This window comes from Pelmatolapia mariae, linkage group LG18, assembly GCF_036321145.2.
Source record: "Pelmatolapia mariae isolate MD_Pm_ZW linkage group LG18, Pm_UMD_F_2, whole genome shotgun sequence".
Lineage (NCBI taxonomy): Eukaryota > Metazoa > Chordata > Actinopteri > Cichliformes > Cichlidae > Pelmatolapia > Pelmatolapia mariae.
Window position 1 is genome coordinate 35812780 of NC_086243.1, and position 15491 is coordinate 35828270.

General features: G+C 41.1%; 1 protein-coding gene across 1 annotated transcript; it reads right to left on the bottom strand.

The window, feature by feature from the left end:
• Nucleotides 1-238: 238 nt before the first annotated feature.
• On the bottom strand, nucleotides 239-10072 carry LOC134616394 (zinc finger protein 8-like). Its single transcript, XM_063461261.1, has 2 exons — nucleotides 9850-10072; nucleotides 239-2053 (listed from the first exon to the last, which is right to left on the bottom strand). The coding sequence occupies exons 1-2, from the start codon at nucleotides 10019-10021 to the stop codon at nucleotides 1212-1214; spliced, it is 1014 nt and encodes a 337-aa protein (XP_063317331.1). The 5' UTR covers nucleotides 10022-10072; the 3' UTR covers nucleotides 239-1211.
• Between the last annotated feature and the right edge of the window lie 5419 nt (nucleotides 10073-15491).

Genomic DNA, 15491 nt, shown 5'->3' on the forward strand with positions numbered 1-15491 from the left:
TCACAACAGCTTTGATCTGACTGTAACACATCTTAGTTGCTCAACAGCTTTTGAGCTGTATGCAGTAAGTTTTTTTTTTTAATGTCTACAGATTAGTTTGAAGTCTCAAATAACCTCATTTAGACACAAAATCTGTATTTTCAAATAAGTGAGGAGAGGCTTTAAAGAAACCTTTTGGTCAAATTCAAGAAGTACATAGAGTTTAACTACAGGTTAAATGCTTTATTTAATACTTGCAGAACAGCAGCAACAACAAATGAAAATTGTTTATACCTGCCTACCTATCTGTGTACCTGAGATTCGCACAGCAGGTCTTGATTCTTAAACAATTTAAAAAATAACAGTAAATTGATCTAAATGCACTAAATCAGCCAAACAAAACATATATTAATGTTAAAAAAAAAACACCCTAATAAAAATGTCAAGCCTTAATAAACTTTCAAGATCTTCCATTTCTTCAAAAAGAAATTTTCCCCAATGAATGAAGATCAACTTCCTTTGTGTTCACTGACTCAACAAAACTAAAATCCCAGTCAGAGAAAACACTACCACAACAGTGGATGTGAACTTTCTTCATGTGAGTGTTTCCTGCGTCAATCAGAAACAGTATCAGATAATGATAAAATGATTAAAAACCTATGAAGAACATAAAAAATATATAAATAAAATGCAACTTTAATAAAAAATTAATGCTGCAGGAAACTGTTAATCTGATTATTTTGATGCAAGTTATTTATTCTAATAGTGATTCTTCGAGCTCATTAGCTCCAAATGCTGGAGAATCCCACGTATTTAGGCCCTAGTGGGAGTTAAGAGGACTAAGAGGTAAAATTTCTTCGAGACATTCAAAGAACTACAGTCGCCTTTCTTTCCAAGGTTTCTTTAAAGCTTACAGTCCCATAAAGGATTTGCTTTAGTTTGTTGTAAAGTGAAATTAATGTTTTTGTTTTTGTGTTCTTGTAATAGCTACAATTTAATCGGTGTAAAAGAGACTTGGCAGCAGATTAGAAACAAGACTAACAGCATTTTTTTTTTACATTTTCAGCATACTAAGTTAATGCATTCACATTCCAGCAACTTTTAAACTGAAACTGAAAATTACCTGCTCTGGACCAGGTTATGTGTTCAGTCTAAGTGACCAAACTCATTTGACCAGATAGAAAAGAGCAACTGTTGCGACAGAAATGTGACTTTCAAGTTGACACAGCTCACTAAGCCAATAATTGTGCATCAAAAGTAAACCTCTTTGTGCGAGTTCTCATGTGGCCCCACAAATGAGTTCTAGAATTATACATTTTCCCACATGTTTTACAGCGATACGGTTTCTCACCTGTGTGAGTTTTCATGTGTTTCGATAAAGAACAAGTATATCTAAACATCTTCCCACATGTTTTACAAGTAAATGGCTTCTCATCTGTGTGAGTTCTCGTGTGCTTCAGTAAACCACTATTATATGAAAACTTTTTCCCACATATTGTACAAGAAAAAGGTTTCTTACCCGTGTGACCTGTTGTGTGCTTTGACAAAGAACTAGAAGATATAAACCTTTTCCCACACATTTTACAAGAGAATGGCTTCTCACCTGTGTGGATTCTATAATGTTTTTTCATTTCAGAATTATACTTAAAGGTTTTTTCACAAACATCACATTTTAAAGACTTTTTACTTTTATCAGAGCTACACCAACTCCTTGACGTAGTGGGATCTTCTGCATTGTTGTGACTTCTGGGTTTTTTTCTAGTTGATCCTAAATTGACTTCCTTCCTTCCTTCCTGATCTCGGCTCTCAGCTACAGCCGTGCTGTGAGAAAGGAGCTGCTCCCTGTCTGGGTCATTTTGGTCACCTTTGTAACAAGCAGCAGTCACCATGAAGGTATCAGTCTCCTCCTTCAGAACAAGCTGTTTTCCCTCCTGACTGTTGCAGACTTCCTCCTCTTCCTCTTTAATATGAGGAAGATTTGGATCCTCCTGGTTCAGACTGGAGTTCTTCTGGTTACAGAGCTGCTCCTCCATGAGAGCCTCCTCCTCCTTAGAGACATGTTGCTGTGGGAGATCTTGAGGGACAAAAGGAGAAGACACAAAGACAACGGATATGACACACAGACACACAAAAAAAAACACACATCTGAGCAAATACACTGTCAAGTACAGCAGTAAGGGTGGACTACAAGCCTAGGTTTCTCTTCAGCACTGTAGCCAGGCTGAGAAAAAGTCAGAGCACTGTTGAGCCAACCATCCCTTTAACTAGTAATGACTTAATGAACTTCTTCACAAATAAAATTTTAACAATTAGAGAAAATTCCTTATTTTCTTCAATCAGTGATGAATAGTAAGATGTTCTGGCTTTGCGGAGGGCTTTCTTATAAAGCAACAAACTATTTCTCCAGGCTAAATGATGATCCTCTAAATTTCCTCTCCAGCTTACGAGTTATCTGCTTTAGGCTACGTGTTTGAGAATTATACCACGGAGTCAGGTACTTCTGATTTGAGGCTCTCTTTTTCCAACTGGTAGTTAGAATGACTCGGGGGTGTTGATTCATTTAAACTAACATAATCATCCTGCTGCAACCAGGTTTCTGTAAGGCAGAGTAAATCGATTTATTGATCAATTATTAAGTCATGTACTAACAGAGACTTGGAGGAGAGAGACCTAATATTTAATAATCCACATTTCACTGTTTTACTCTTTGGTTCAGATGTGGATACTGTATTGTTCTTTCTTTTTGATTTTTTACGTTTAAGTTGTTTGTTGCTGGTTTTTAGTTTGTTTTTTGTCTTTTTGGGAGCTGACACAGTGTCTATGGAAATGGGTTTTTGGGGGGGTAGCAGGAGGAGAGAAGCTGCAGAGAGGCGTGTAAGACTGCAACTCTGCTTCCTGGTCCCAACTCTGGATAGTCATATTTTGGGGGGTTTAATAAATTGGTCCATATTTCTAGAAATGAGAGCTGCTCCATCCAAAGTGGGATGGATGCCGTCTCTCCTAACAAGACCAGGTTTCCTCCAGAAGGTTTGCCAATTATCTATGAAGCCCACATTGTTTCTGGGACACCACTCAGACAGCCAGCAATTTAAGGAGAACATGCGGCTAAACATGTCACTCCTGGTCCGGCCACGAGTAACCCTGGTCTAGCTTACTGGACCAGGGGATGGTGTTCGCTCTGTGTCGTAGCATCCTGATGACACCCAGTTTGTGATCCTGTGGATGATGACAGTCAAACCGTGTGATCTGTGTGCTCTGGTTTACGGTACACATCAACTTTTAAATATCCACCATTACTTATGGAAATCTCACAGTCTAAGAAAACACTTCTCCCACTGAAAACGCTACAAAATCAACTTTCGGGGATTTCCTTATGTGGATGATTGAGCATGCATCAAGACATCTCAAGGATATCATTACGTGGAGCTACTTTCAATTATATACATATTTATTTTGACTTTTTCTGTGATTGATCTGTCAAAGTTAACTTCAGCAATTACTTACTCCAAACCATCAACTTGTCTATCAGACCCCATTCAAACAAGTCCTACCATTAATTTAGGGCTGCAGCTATTGATTATTTTAGCAATAGAGTACTCTAATGATTATTCCATCAATTAATCAAGTAATTGGATAAGAAATACCTTTGTCTTATTAATCAGCTACAATAAATACTCAAAAGAGCAAAAACGCAGGTCTTTCATTATGAACTGCTCTGTTTCTGCTTAGTTTCCATTTTAGAAATTCAGTGTTTTAAAGTTTAACTGCATACATCTTTCAAAAAAACCCAACTAAACCCTTTGATTCTATAGTCTAAGGAGCTTCGAAAGAAAAGCGTCTGGACTTCTTTGAGTTGCTTGAAGACGTTTCACCTCTCATCCGAGAAGCTTCTTCAGTTCTAAGGGTCAATGGTGGAGAGTTCCAGATTTAAACCCAGTGGGAGTTTCCCCCCAAAGAAGGACAAAGGACCCCCTGATGATCCTCTACCTAGCCAAGGTGTGAAAATGGGTGTGGGTCACAATCAGCCAGGGTTTCGGGTGAGCTCATTATGAAACCTGGCCCCACCCTATCATGTGATTTCCTGAGGTCAGATGGCCCAGGATGTGAGTGGGCGTTAAGGCGTCTGGGAAGGGATCTCAAAACTGGATTATAGATGCCAGACAGTTGGTGTCGTAAACCACCGCCTCTGTTCAAAGATGGTCGCTGTGGACGTAAATGACTTCTTTCACTCCACTTTCAAACCATCTGTCCTCTCTGTCCAAAATGTGAACATTGGCATCCTCGAAAGAGTGACCTTTATCCTTTAGATGCAGATGAACAGCTGAGTCTTGTCCCGTGGAGGTGGCTCTTCTATGTTGTGCCATTCACTTGTGAAGTGGCTGTTCACCCGAAAGACAAAACTCCTAAACACAAACTTAACAACGTGGTGTATGCTGTACAGTGCAGCGAGGAATGCCCAGACCTCTACATGGAGGTTTCACAATGAGCTCACCCGAAACCCTGGCTGATTGTGACCCACACCCATTTTCACACCTTGGCTAGGTAGAGGATCATCAGGGGGTCCTTTGTCCTTCTTTGGGGGGAAACTCCCACTGGGTTTAAATCTGGAACTCTCCACCATTGACCCTTAGAACTGAAGAAGCTTCTCGGATGAGAGGTGAAACGTCTTCAAGCAACTCAAAGAAGTCCAGACGCTTTTCTTTCCAAGCTCCTTAGACTACGATGACCTGGATGACTGAGAACCTTCACAGACCCTTTGATTCTATGTAAATGCCATTTTGAAATTTAATTCATAAGAAACATTTTTTACTAATATATATATATATATATATATATATATATATATATATATATATATATATATATATATATATATATATATATATATATATATATATATATATATATATATATATATATATATATATATATATAAATAAAAGAGCCTTAAGTAAAGTCAAAGGTCAAAATCGAATAAGAAAAGGTGTACATCCAATCTAAACTAAAGCATAAAATAAAACTGCCTTTACTTGGCCTGCTTGGATGCTTTTCTCACATCAATAGGAGGCAAGAAGAGTTCTGCTAGTATTGTACCAACGCGATGGGTTAGATTTGTTTTTTGTTTAATGTGCATGTGTTTTTCTTCATATGCATGTGTGTTTGTGTATTTAAGTGTGCGAGTGAATGAGTGAGCTTGCCTGTCTGTAAGCCTGCTGGAGTGGCTGTAGTCCAGGAGGTACAGCAGCTTATCTACTACCACAAAGGTGGTGGTTCAATCCCTGGCTGCTCCAGTCTCCATGCATCTTTTTAAGATACTCACACCAAGTTGCACTCCAATGGATTCATTAGAATGTAAATATTTTATACAAAGCACTTAACCACTTAAAAAAGTGCTTGTATGAATGACTGAATGAGGCATGTTGTATAAAGAACTTTGAGTGCTAAAGTAGAGTAAAATAAAATGTTACAGTCCCAATAAAAAGTTTAAGACCACTTGAAAAATGGCACAAAAAATCATATTTCACATTGTTGGATCTTAACAAGGTTCCAAGTAGAGCTTCAACATGCAACATGAAGAAATGAGAGTGAGACAAAACATTTTTTGAGCATGCAGTTTATTGAAAACAGCACTTAAAATGAAACAGCCTGTTACAGCTGATCAAAAGTTTAAGACCACATGCATTTAAAAGGTCAAATCTGTCCAAAAATGTGAAATTCATTGTCATTTTCTGTCAGGTAGTCACATTGTCATGATGTTCTGATGGCAAAGGCAAAAAAAACTTTACCCTTTTGAATGTGGTCGGGTTGTTGAACTCTATAAGCAGGGTCTCTGGCAGCGCACCATCGGTGCTGAGGTGGGTCGCAGTAGGACAGTCATTTGGAAATTCTTAAATTATCCTGAGGGTTATGGAACAAAAGAGTCAAGTGGAAGACCCAAAAAAATGTCACCAGCACTGAGCCTAGAGGATCCAATTGGCTGTCCGTCAAGACACTGGACGATGCTTGACCCAAATTGAGACCGTTACTGATGCCGACTGCAGCCCCATAACGATCAGACGGCATCCGAGACTGAAGAGCTTCAAAAACTAAAAAGTTTTATTCTATGATGAGAACAAATGTGACCTTGATGGTCCTGATGGTTGCCAACATTACTGGCATGACAAGCAGATCCCACCTGAGTTGTTTTCCATGCACTACAGTGGAGGGGGCACCATGATGGTCTAGGGCAGCGGTCCCCAACCTTTTTTGCGCCACGGACCGGTTTATGCACGACAATATTTTCACGGACCGGCCTTTAAGGTGTCGCGGATAAATACAACAAAATAAAACTAGTACCAGTACCGAAAAAAAGAAGATTTATTCATAACACACGTGAAAAGACCCAGGAAAACCGAGTTAACGATAAAAACGATAACAAAATAACGCTAAAAACCGATAAAAACCCTGAAAACCATACATTTCACACCTGAGCCTCAACTCTCGCGGCCCGGTACCAAGCGACTCACGGACCGGTACCGGTCCGAGGCCCGGGGGTTGGGGACCGCTGGTCTAGGGTGCTTATTCCTTCAGTGGAACAACAGAGCTTCAGGAGGTGCAGGGGGCGTCAAACGGCTGCTGGTTATGTTCAGATGTTGCAGGGAGCATCCCTCATGACTGAGGGCCCTCGTCTGTGTGGTAACGGCTGGGTTTTTCAACAGGACAATGCTACTGTACACAATGCCAGCAGGACAAGGAGAATAACATCACTCTTTTGGATGTGGGTGTTCCCCTGATCTAAATCCAATTGAGAACTTTTACAAAAACAGACGACAGTTCCAGACAGTAGATGCCTTCGTGCGGCCGTCTTCGACCCTCAGAGACACATTCCTGCTCACCTCATGGAAATGCTTACATCAATCATGCTGCAACAACTTTTTGAAGTGATCAACAATAATGGTGGAGCTGCTCATTACTAGAGCAGGGCGATATGACCAAAAATATTTATCACAATATACATGTTTTATGTGTACCACATAAAATCGTTTCGAGGTCAGTAAACACAACCAGAATTCATACATAAGGTACACGGGGTTATAAGGGGCACTGTCGATTTTCAGAAAAATCAAAGGATTGATTTTAAGTGTGCCGTATTTTCCAAAAAACATGGTAATAACGACGGCCCGCTAGCATGCTCTACCAAAAATAGTGCTTTGTTGTGTATCTGACGGACGAAAGTTAAGCCAGTTCTCAACGATCCGCTTTCGCCCTTCTCATTCTCATTCTCCATCGCCGCCATGCTTTTTCCGCCATGTGCGTATGAAAACAAAGGCACTGCGCATGTGCGTTTTACCCATATTCTATCGCGATATTTCATTTTCTTATCGTTGCCCAACATTATACCGGTATTACCGTGAACGGTATGATATGGCCCAGCCCTACTCATTACTGAGGTCATGTTTGGAGCTTTATGGTTCATGGGGGTTTTTTTTGGAGGTGTGCTCCTAAACTTTTGATCAGCTGTAGAACAGCCTGTTTCAGTTTAAGTGCTGTTTTCAATAAACTGCATGCTCAAAATGTGTGTCTCACTCCCATTTCTTCTTGTTCCATGTTGAAGCTCTTGGAACGGTGTTAAGATCCAACCATGCAAAATATGATTTTTTGCCATTTTTCAAGTGGTCTTAAACTTTTGATCGGGACTGTATATCACAACCAGACCATTTATCATTTAACTTTAAAGGAGTATGTGGTGGCTCCAATAAAGAAAAGTGAGCATATCAACAATTTGCCCTGTGCTTATTTCGTGCTGCTGAAAAGAGAAGTTATGATGGTATTGATGTTACTCAATTGTAATAATAATAATTGAGCGCCCAACTTAATAACTCCAGGTCAGTGCCTCAGGTTTCTAAGGAGTTTTTCCTTCCTGTGTCACCAAGGGCTTCCTCATGTTTAAGGGATCAAACAAATAATCTCCTTTTGAATTAAATAATTTAAACTAAAATAAATGAAATAAATGCAGAACAACATGCAGATGTAATCTCTTCAGCATGCCCTCAGTCACAAAAATGATACCTGTGAGGTTCATATAGGCGAGATGGTGAGATGAACATCTGAAAAATAAAATCTCCTGCTAATGGAAGAGTTAAGAATAAATAAAGAAAAATGAGTGGCGGACATATTTTACTTAATTAAACTAAAGCAGGAGCAACAAAACTAACATCATGTACTTCCATCATGTCCAGCATGAACAGGTTTATTAGAACGAATGTTTTCATGGGGACCTTGTGGTTAACTTTGGTGAGGTCTGTGTCTTCATTCACAGTGAAGAGCTTCCACACTACACCATATTAGCATGAGACTATGAGTGTGCACAACAATTTGGCTGCACCGCTGTGCATGTGTTGCTTATTCAGGAAATGGAGCGGCTCATCAATCAATCAGAAATATGCAAGGCTGACCGGCCAATCACCAGTCACGGGACAGAATGCTGGAAATCAGCTGATTCCGGTCTATGGCCAGTCAACTGGTGCAGCTCTAGTTATGGGTCCTGGAGGATTTTCATCAAACAGCTGCAATGTAGTAGCAGTTTGATTCATAAGAGTTTCACTGCATCATTCTAGCATGTGGGATAATGAACATTGCAGGGGATTTTATGACTGAGTCACTTTTCCCTTGTTTTGGATCTACTTCTAGGCTGAGATAATAAGACTGTACTCACAGTACAATGAGATTTAGCGCAACTCCAGTAACTGGTGAAAGTGATTTTTGTGGTGACTGTGGGCAGCACAGTGATAATTATTACTTAATACAAGATTTATTTCCTCACCGAGTGAATGACAGTGAAAACTTTTTCCCAACGCCTCAGCTGTGAAACCACATGATCAAAAGGTATATTTGGATGGAGCAAACAGGAAGCTGCACCTGAAGTGTTTTCACTGATACAGTATAACCAATATAAAACAAAACTAACATTTGGTAATCAGACATTCATACAATGATTACAGTGAGTATACTCCATAACAACAGAGAGATGGATGAGTGTTACTGCAGATACTGCTAACCCCGACCCTCTGTGGAGGATCAGAGTTAAATCCATAAACCTGGACCGTCTACAGTTGTGTTAGAGTACTTTGGTCGCACTATACGTCTGCACAAGTGACACCGCTTTGGTTACATCTTTAGGTTTACCTCTTTCATCTGGTTTAAACTAGTATTTAAAAACATTTAAAGGAGAAAAAAATCTGTAGATAAATCATGATATACATTTTATTATTGCAGATCAATATTATGCTTCCAACATTTGTCCACACTACATTTTGCTCGACAAAACGTTTTAAAATTTTAGTTCATCCTCATCATCATCATCTCTCATCATTAATATTCTCATATTAGAAAACTGAAGCAGTAAGAACCAACAAGTTTAACAGGAAACATGAAGCTGTTTAAAATTATTCCGCCTAAACAAACTCATTCAGTGATGGATTCAGGTTGAATAAAATACTCAAATCCGGCCTGATTTCAAAGCATTACATGAATTATTCTATAGGAATATTCTTTGGAGCGCAAACAGGAAAAGAGGGACAGAGCGGGGAGGAAACGGCCCAGGGCGGAGTCCAACCACGACTCTTCCGGGAGCTTTTCGGCACATGGGTCCCCCTCTGAACCAGACTCACAAATCTCCTAATCCTAACTTTGTTTCACTAAATAATCAAGAGAGAAAGTTCTGATTAAAGGCTCAAATCCAGGCTGATTTCAGCGCCTGCTGTTTGAATGGAGCACAGTGCAGTCCTGTCCTCTGTTTGCTCTTTGTTAGCTCACATCTCCAAAAAGTCCTCACAATCATAAATGTCCCGCAGAGCTGTGATTAGGATCCTCCCTCAGAGGGACACTCACCTGTCCTGTGCAGCTTGATTTGGGGTTTCCAGGTGATATCCAGCAGTCTGCGCTGACGGTCGATCTCTTCCTCGTACTGGACGATCGTTTTTTCAAACTCCAAGAATATTTGTTCAGCAGCAGCAGCTAGTCGCTCATTGATAAACTCTCTCAGAGACTGAACTGAAGGCATTGTTACTGCCACAGCTCACACAACACATCAGTCTCTGTGCTCAGGCACACACACGTGGGACGGTAATGGCGCCTTTCCTTTATTTACTTCCGCCTGTGTCACGTGTTGAGGTTCCGGCAGAGCACGAGTGTTGCCTTTAGTTCCTCTTTAACGTCTCAGTTTGTTGCAGTAAATGAATAAATGATTGTGAGCAGCAAGGCTGCAGTGAGAAGAGAAAACAGATCCATGAATGGATTAAACTCCATGCAGGCTGTGGAATAAAAATAAAGGAAATTGTTTTCACTGTTTAGCTTTCAGTGCTGACTTTCATTTAGGTTTTAATACACAACTAAACAAATCCATCACATTGATCTAAAAATATCAAAGACAAAAGAGCAGAAACTGCAGCAGCTTATTTTTCAGCTGCTGTATCAAATAAAAGGAGTAAAACCTCCTTCATCTGTGTCACTGCGTTAGTTTTCATGTCTTTCAAATCTGACTCCAACAGTTTTCTCAGAGTTACACTTATTATTACACGAGCTGTAAATGTTTACTGGTTACAGATTTACAGACATTTAACATTTTATTTTCAAAGTGGAGCCCAAACATGAGTGTTTAGTGGATGTTCTTTGGCTCAGACACCACAGAGAGAAGAACCAGATGCTCTGTGTGAACAAAGTTGAAGCAGGAAAACTTTAAAGAGCAGCACGAAGCACAAACTGTGCAGGATCTCCTGCAGACACACAAGCTGCCATCAGGATTCAACAGGACACATCACATGAGAACAAAAGCAGCTCCTCCTCCTGACTGCAGAAAACTGTCTGACTCCAGCTGTGAAAATCAAACCACTCACAGCTAATAACGCCAAAGACATGTTGCTGCACCTCTTTTTGCTTCTATCTCACATTATAGGTTTAAGAACAGGGATTAAAGTTTAGTTGAAGCTGCTGCATTAAGCAGATATACAGACTGCATTTCACTACTTTTCTTCTTTTCTTTTCTTTTCTTTTCTTCTTTTTTGCCTGTCCCTTTTGGATGTTTAGCCATCAGAATTGTTGTCTGAAGGCCAAGAAAGATGCCAAGTGGATTTACTTTACCAATTGGATCATCATGGCCTTGCCATATTGGTCCATTTGATTGACCTTTATTATAATTATGTATTTATTTTATTTGATTTTTCGGTTGTTACAGACAGACATGAAAAAATGAAAGAAAGAGAGGGAGAGAAAGAAAAATAGAGGAGAGAAGAGAAGGTGAGAAAGGGGGGAAGAGAGAAAAAGAAAAAAAAGAAAGAAAAACAACCAAAACACCTGGATCACCTGTATGGAGATAAGAAAAAACAGAAGAGAAAACAAACAAAAAAGAGCAACATAATAAATACAACAACATCACAATAAACTAGCTAACAGTAGCTAACAGTAGATACTAAATATTACATGTTATTGTGCAGCACGCAAGATCGACAGCGCACAATGTGCTTTGAGATAGCAGCCAAGAAAGGCGTAGTTTGTGTCTGTGAACACCCGTGTGTACACCTGTGTGCAGCACGCTTGTATTCAAAAGGTTTCTCCATGTAACGATCTGCTAGGGAGTGTGGGGAGCCATAGCCCCGTCCCCCAGGGCATGAAGCAGGTATGGAGGAGATCCAGGCCCCAGACATCCAGAGGCCCCAGAGAGGCAACTGTGCCACCCTCCTTGGAAGAGCTGAGGAGAGCCCCAAACGAGAGGTCACCCAGCAGCCATGGAGCAGTGGCGAGAGGGGGTTGCAGTGACGTGCCCGCGGGCTCTGCCGGCAGCCTGCTGTGCCAGAGAGGACCGAGCCTCAGGCCCAGATGCCTGAGGGCACCCCACCCCCCGGAAGAGGCCCAGCTGGGCCACAGGCGCCAGGCCCCGCCAATCGGCCACCAGAAGTGAGTCGGTACATACATGAGCGCCCAGCCGCAGACCACAAGAACCACCAACACACTAACGTTTGAGGGGATCAGCCACCGGCAGGGAGTGTGGTGAGGTGAGATAGGCCTCCATACCTCGGAGAGCCTGAGATGTTCCCAGAGAGGTGGCGTCTAAGACCCAAGCTGACATATAGACACAGACGAACAGGCACACGGAGACACAAACGTGCATTCCCACCCTCATATACACAAACAAATACTCGACACTCACCTGACGTGGAGACAGACACAAATAGACACTGTACACACATTCACACTTGCCAAACATACTCTATATCCCAAGTCCAGGTACCCCTGCCCCCAGAGGGGCAAACCGTACCCGGACCCAGGAGATGTAACCCTTCTCTCTGGGGTGAAGGAAAGCAGACCGCCTCCTTATCTGCAGTAGCAGGGAGGCCCCACATCCCAGCCCCCCAGCCTCAACGGTTAACAGAACGGGGGTGAGTGAAGACCCCAAACCTCCCTCCGCCCGCTCATATGTAGTGTTGCTGCGTGCTGTTCTAAAGTGCATTTAAAACACAGGAGGGCATGGTGCTTCCTGCCAGAGAGCAGCACGGCTCCTCCCGATTATTACGTTGTAGAAGAGTGAAGGTTCAACATCATCTTTTGGTTCATCCAGCAAAATAAGAATAATTAACAAACTCTGTGTTTTCTGTTCATCTTTCTCTTTCATTACTAATAAAGTAACATGATTGGAGGAAATGTTCTCTCCTCAGGCACACACTATCTGATGGTAGCATCTAGTATCACAACCGAACACAAAAACAGGTTCAGATATGCTTTTTTCCCTGCTGTCAAATAATTGTGTAGTTATCAGTGAATTCACTGTCACTGGATGATTCCAGTGAATCTTCTCCTCCCCAAACTTTACAGTCTGAATGGGAAACTTGTGCAGACACTGATGCAGTGAAGCCAGCTGTAAAAGTCACTGTCTGGATTTGTCTAACTTGTAACTGCACCTCTTTAGTTTCTTTTAACACCAACAGATGGTTCGCTGTTCATAAAGACCCTAAACAGATTTCTCTCTGGCTCCACCCACTGATGCTGAACTCAGCCAATGAGATGGTCTCTTTCTGCAGAACTACAGCCTGATGTTGAGGAGAAGGCTGTGCAGCAGAGAGGCTGCTTAGTCTTTTCATTCTGCTGAACTTTGTTCATCTGCTGTGTGACTTCAACACTTGAAACATGTTCCTTTACCTGTTTGTACTTTTCTCTCACTGCATAGGTGAGTGTTAGAACACAGAAAAGTCTCATTGTGACAAGATTTGATCAGAGTTATTATTAGCAGATTTCTTCATCTCATTATGCTCACAAAGAAAGAAAAAGACTGACTGACATGAATCATTCATTTGCAGCTTTGGGCTCCATGAACAGCATAAAGCAGGAACGTGCTGAAGAAGCTGTTGCAGAGGGAGGAAACATCAACCTGACCTGTACATATGATGGTCTTATCAACAATATCCAGTGGTACCGACAATACCAGAGATCCAGACCAGAGTTCCTGCTCTACATCACAGAGGGAGGATCAGTTCATGAAGCTGTGTCGGGATTCTCAGCTCACATTGACAAAACAGAGAAACGTGTAGATCTGGAGATCTCCTCTGCTGCAGTGACAGACTCTGCTGTGTACTACTGTGCTGTGAGGCCCACAGTGACAGGAAACACCAAAACTCTGTACAAAAACCTTTGGAGCAAAGACAACAGAATACTCCACAACATCCACTAGAGGGAGCCACACACTGTTAAACTGCTCTGGAAGTGTAGACTCCTTGAGAGAATGAGACACAGCTGTGATGAAGAACTTTAGCAGCTACAATAATGTCACATGAGTCTCCTTCTGAGTCTGTACTCTCATAATTAAAGTGTTCAGCTCAGGGGGAAGTCTGTCCTACAGCAGCAGAGGAGCAGAGCTGGAAGAAACACAGCTGTGGGAACGTTTCTGATTCAAACCAAACACTCATCTTTCTTTGTTTTGTTTGCTCACAGAATATTAAGAATATTTTAATAGATAATTTTATCTCTTGCAGTTGATTCATTCAGCAGATTACAACTAGAAAACATATTTTTACGGGAGGCTATGATTAACCTGAAGTTGCTTGTTGAGTATAAATGTGTGTGAAAGGGTGAACGAGGCGTGTTGTATGAAGCACTCTGAGTGCTCAAGTAAAGTAGAAAAGTGCTTTATGAGAACCATCCATTTATCAGTTAAAGCTGAGACCCACAGAAGCAAATGAGTGTTTGCTAAAAGTAGAAGACGTTCAGCTGGAAGATAAACACGTGAGACAATTCTTTAATGTTCACATGAAACTCATGGAGCACTCAAAACAAACAACCTTTATTTGTCACATACACAATCATACAGAGTACAACATGTAGTGAAATGCTTGTGGTCGAGCTGCAGATGTAGCAGTGCCATTCCAGGGCTTGGTTTTTTTAACATAAGGGGTCTACCCAGGACTCTTACGGGTGGGAATCAAACTTGCGACTCCCACTACTAAAGTGTGTAGTCTTACCACTACACTATTCAGCTGCATACTCGGCACACAGACGCTCTCACCTCTGTCATGCTGCTTTGTTTTATACAAGCAAGATGAATATTTCATCACTTTTGGTACTTTATGACATTGGCATTGATAATTATGTAAAATGACATATTCCAGGAAAAACAGAAGAATCCCCGCTGCAATAGAGCTGCTGGCTTCTTCTACATGCATTTCCAAGACCTGTACAGATATGTAATACCCTCTCACTCAGGAGAATAAAACAGGTACTTTTAGAGTTTGCAAAACCTTAAGAAAGTGATTTTAATGATTTAAATGAATCCCAAAGTGTAACTGTGTAACTGAGAGCAGAGAGGAGGAGGAGAGATTCAGGGAGGAGCTGAGCTGTTACTGAACTAGAGAAGAGAGAAAAACCTCCACATTCAACAGAGTTCAACACAAAACAAACTTTATGTTCCTCAACATGCTGTCATTACATCACTGTGTGTTTCCTCTGATTCTTCTCACTCTCACAGGTATGCTCACCTACACAGGAAACTATGTTCAATGCAAATGACTACTATAAATTTAGTATAACTGATTAATAACAGATATTCCTTTTTCTTCAGTTATCAGCTGTGAAGAACTCACTCCAACCAACGAAGAAGAGTCCAGTTTAGAAGGCAGCACTGTTACTCTGTCCTATAAATACTCTAAATCTGCTGATGGCACTGATTACTTCTTCTGGTATCGGCAGTATCCTGGAAAACCACCAGATTTCCTGATCTCTCACACAGGAACAGGAGTGAAAATATCAGATCCAGTCCCTGGATTAACTTTTTATGTGAGTGAAGATAAAACCTTGATGACTCTTCAGATCTCCTCTGCTGCAGTGACAGACTCTGCTGTGTACTACTGTGCTGTGAGGCCCACAGTGACAGGAAACACCAAAACTCTGTACAAAAACCTTTGGAGCAAAGACAACAGAATACTCCACAACATCCACTAGAGGGAGCCACACACTGTTAAACCTCTGATTCTTGTGTCATTGGACTGATG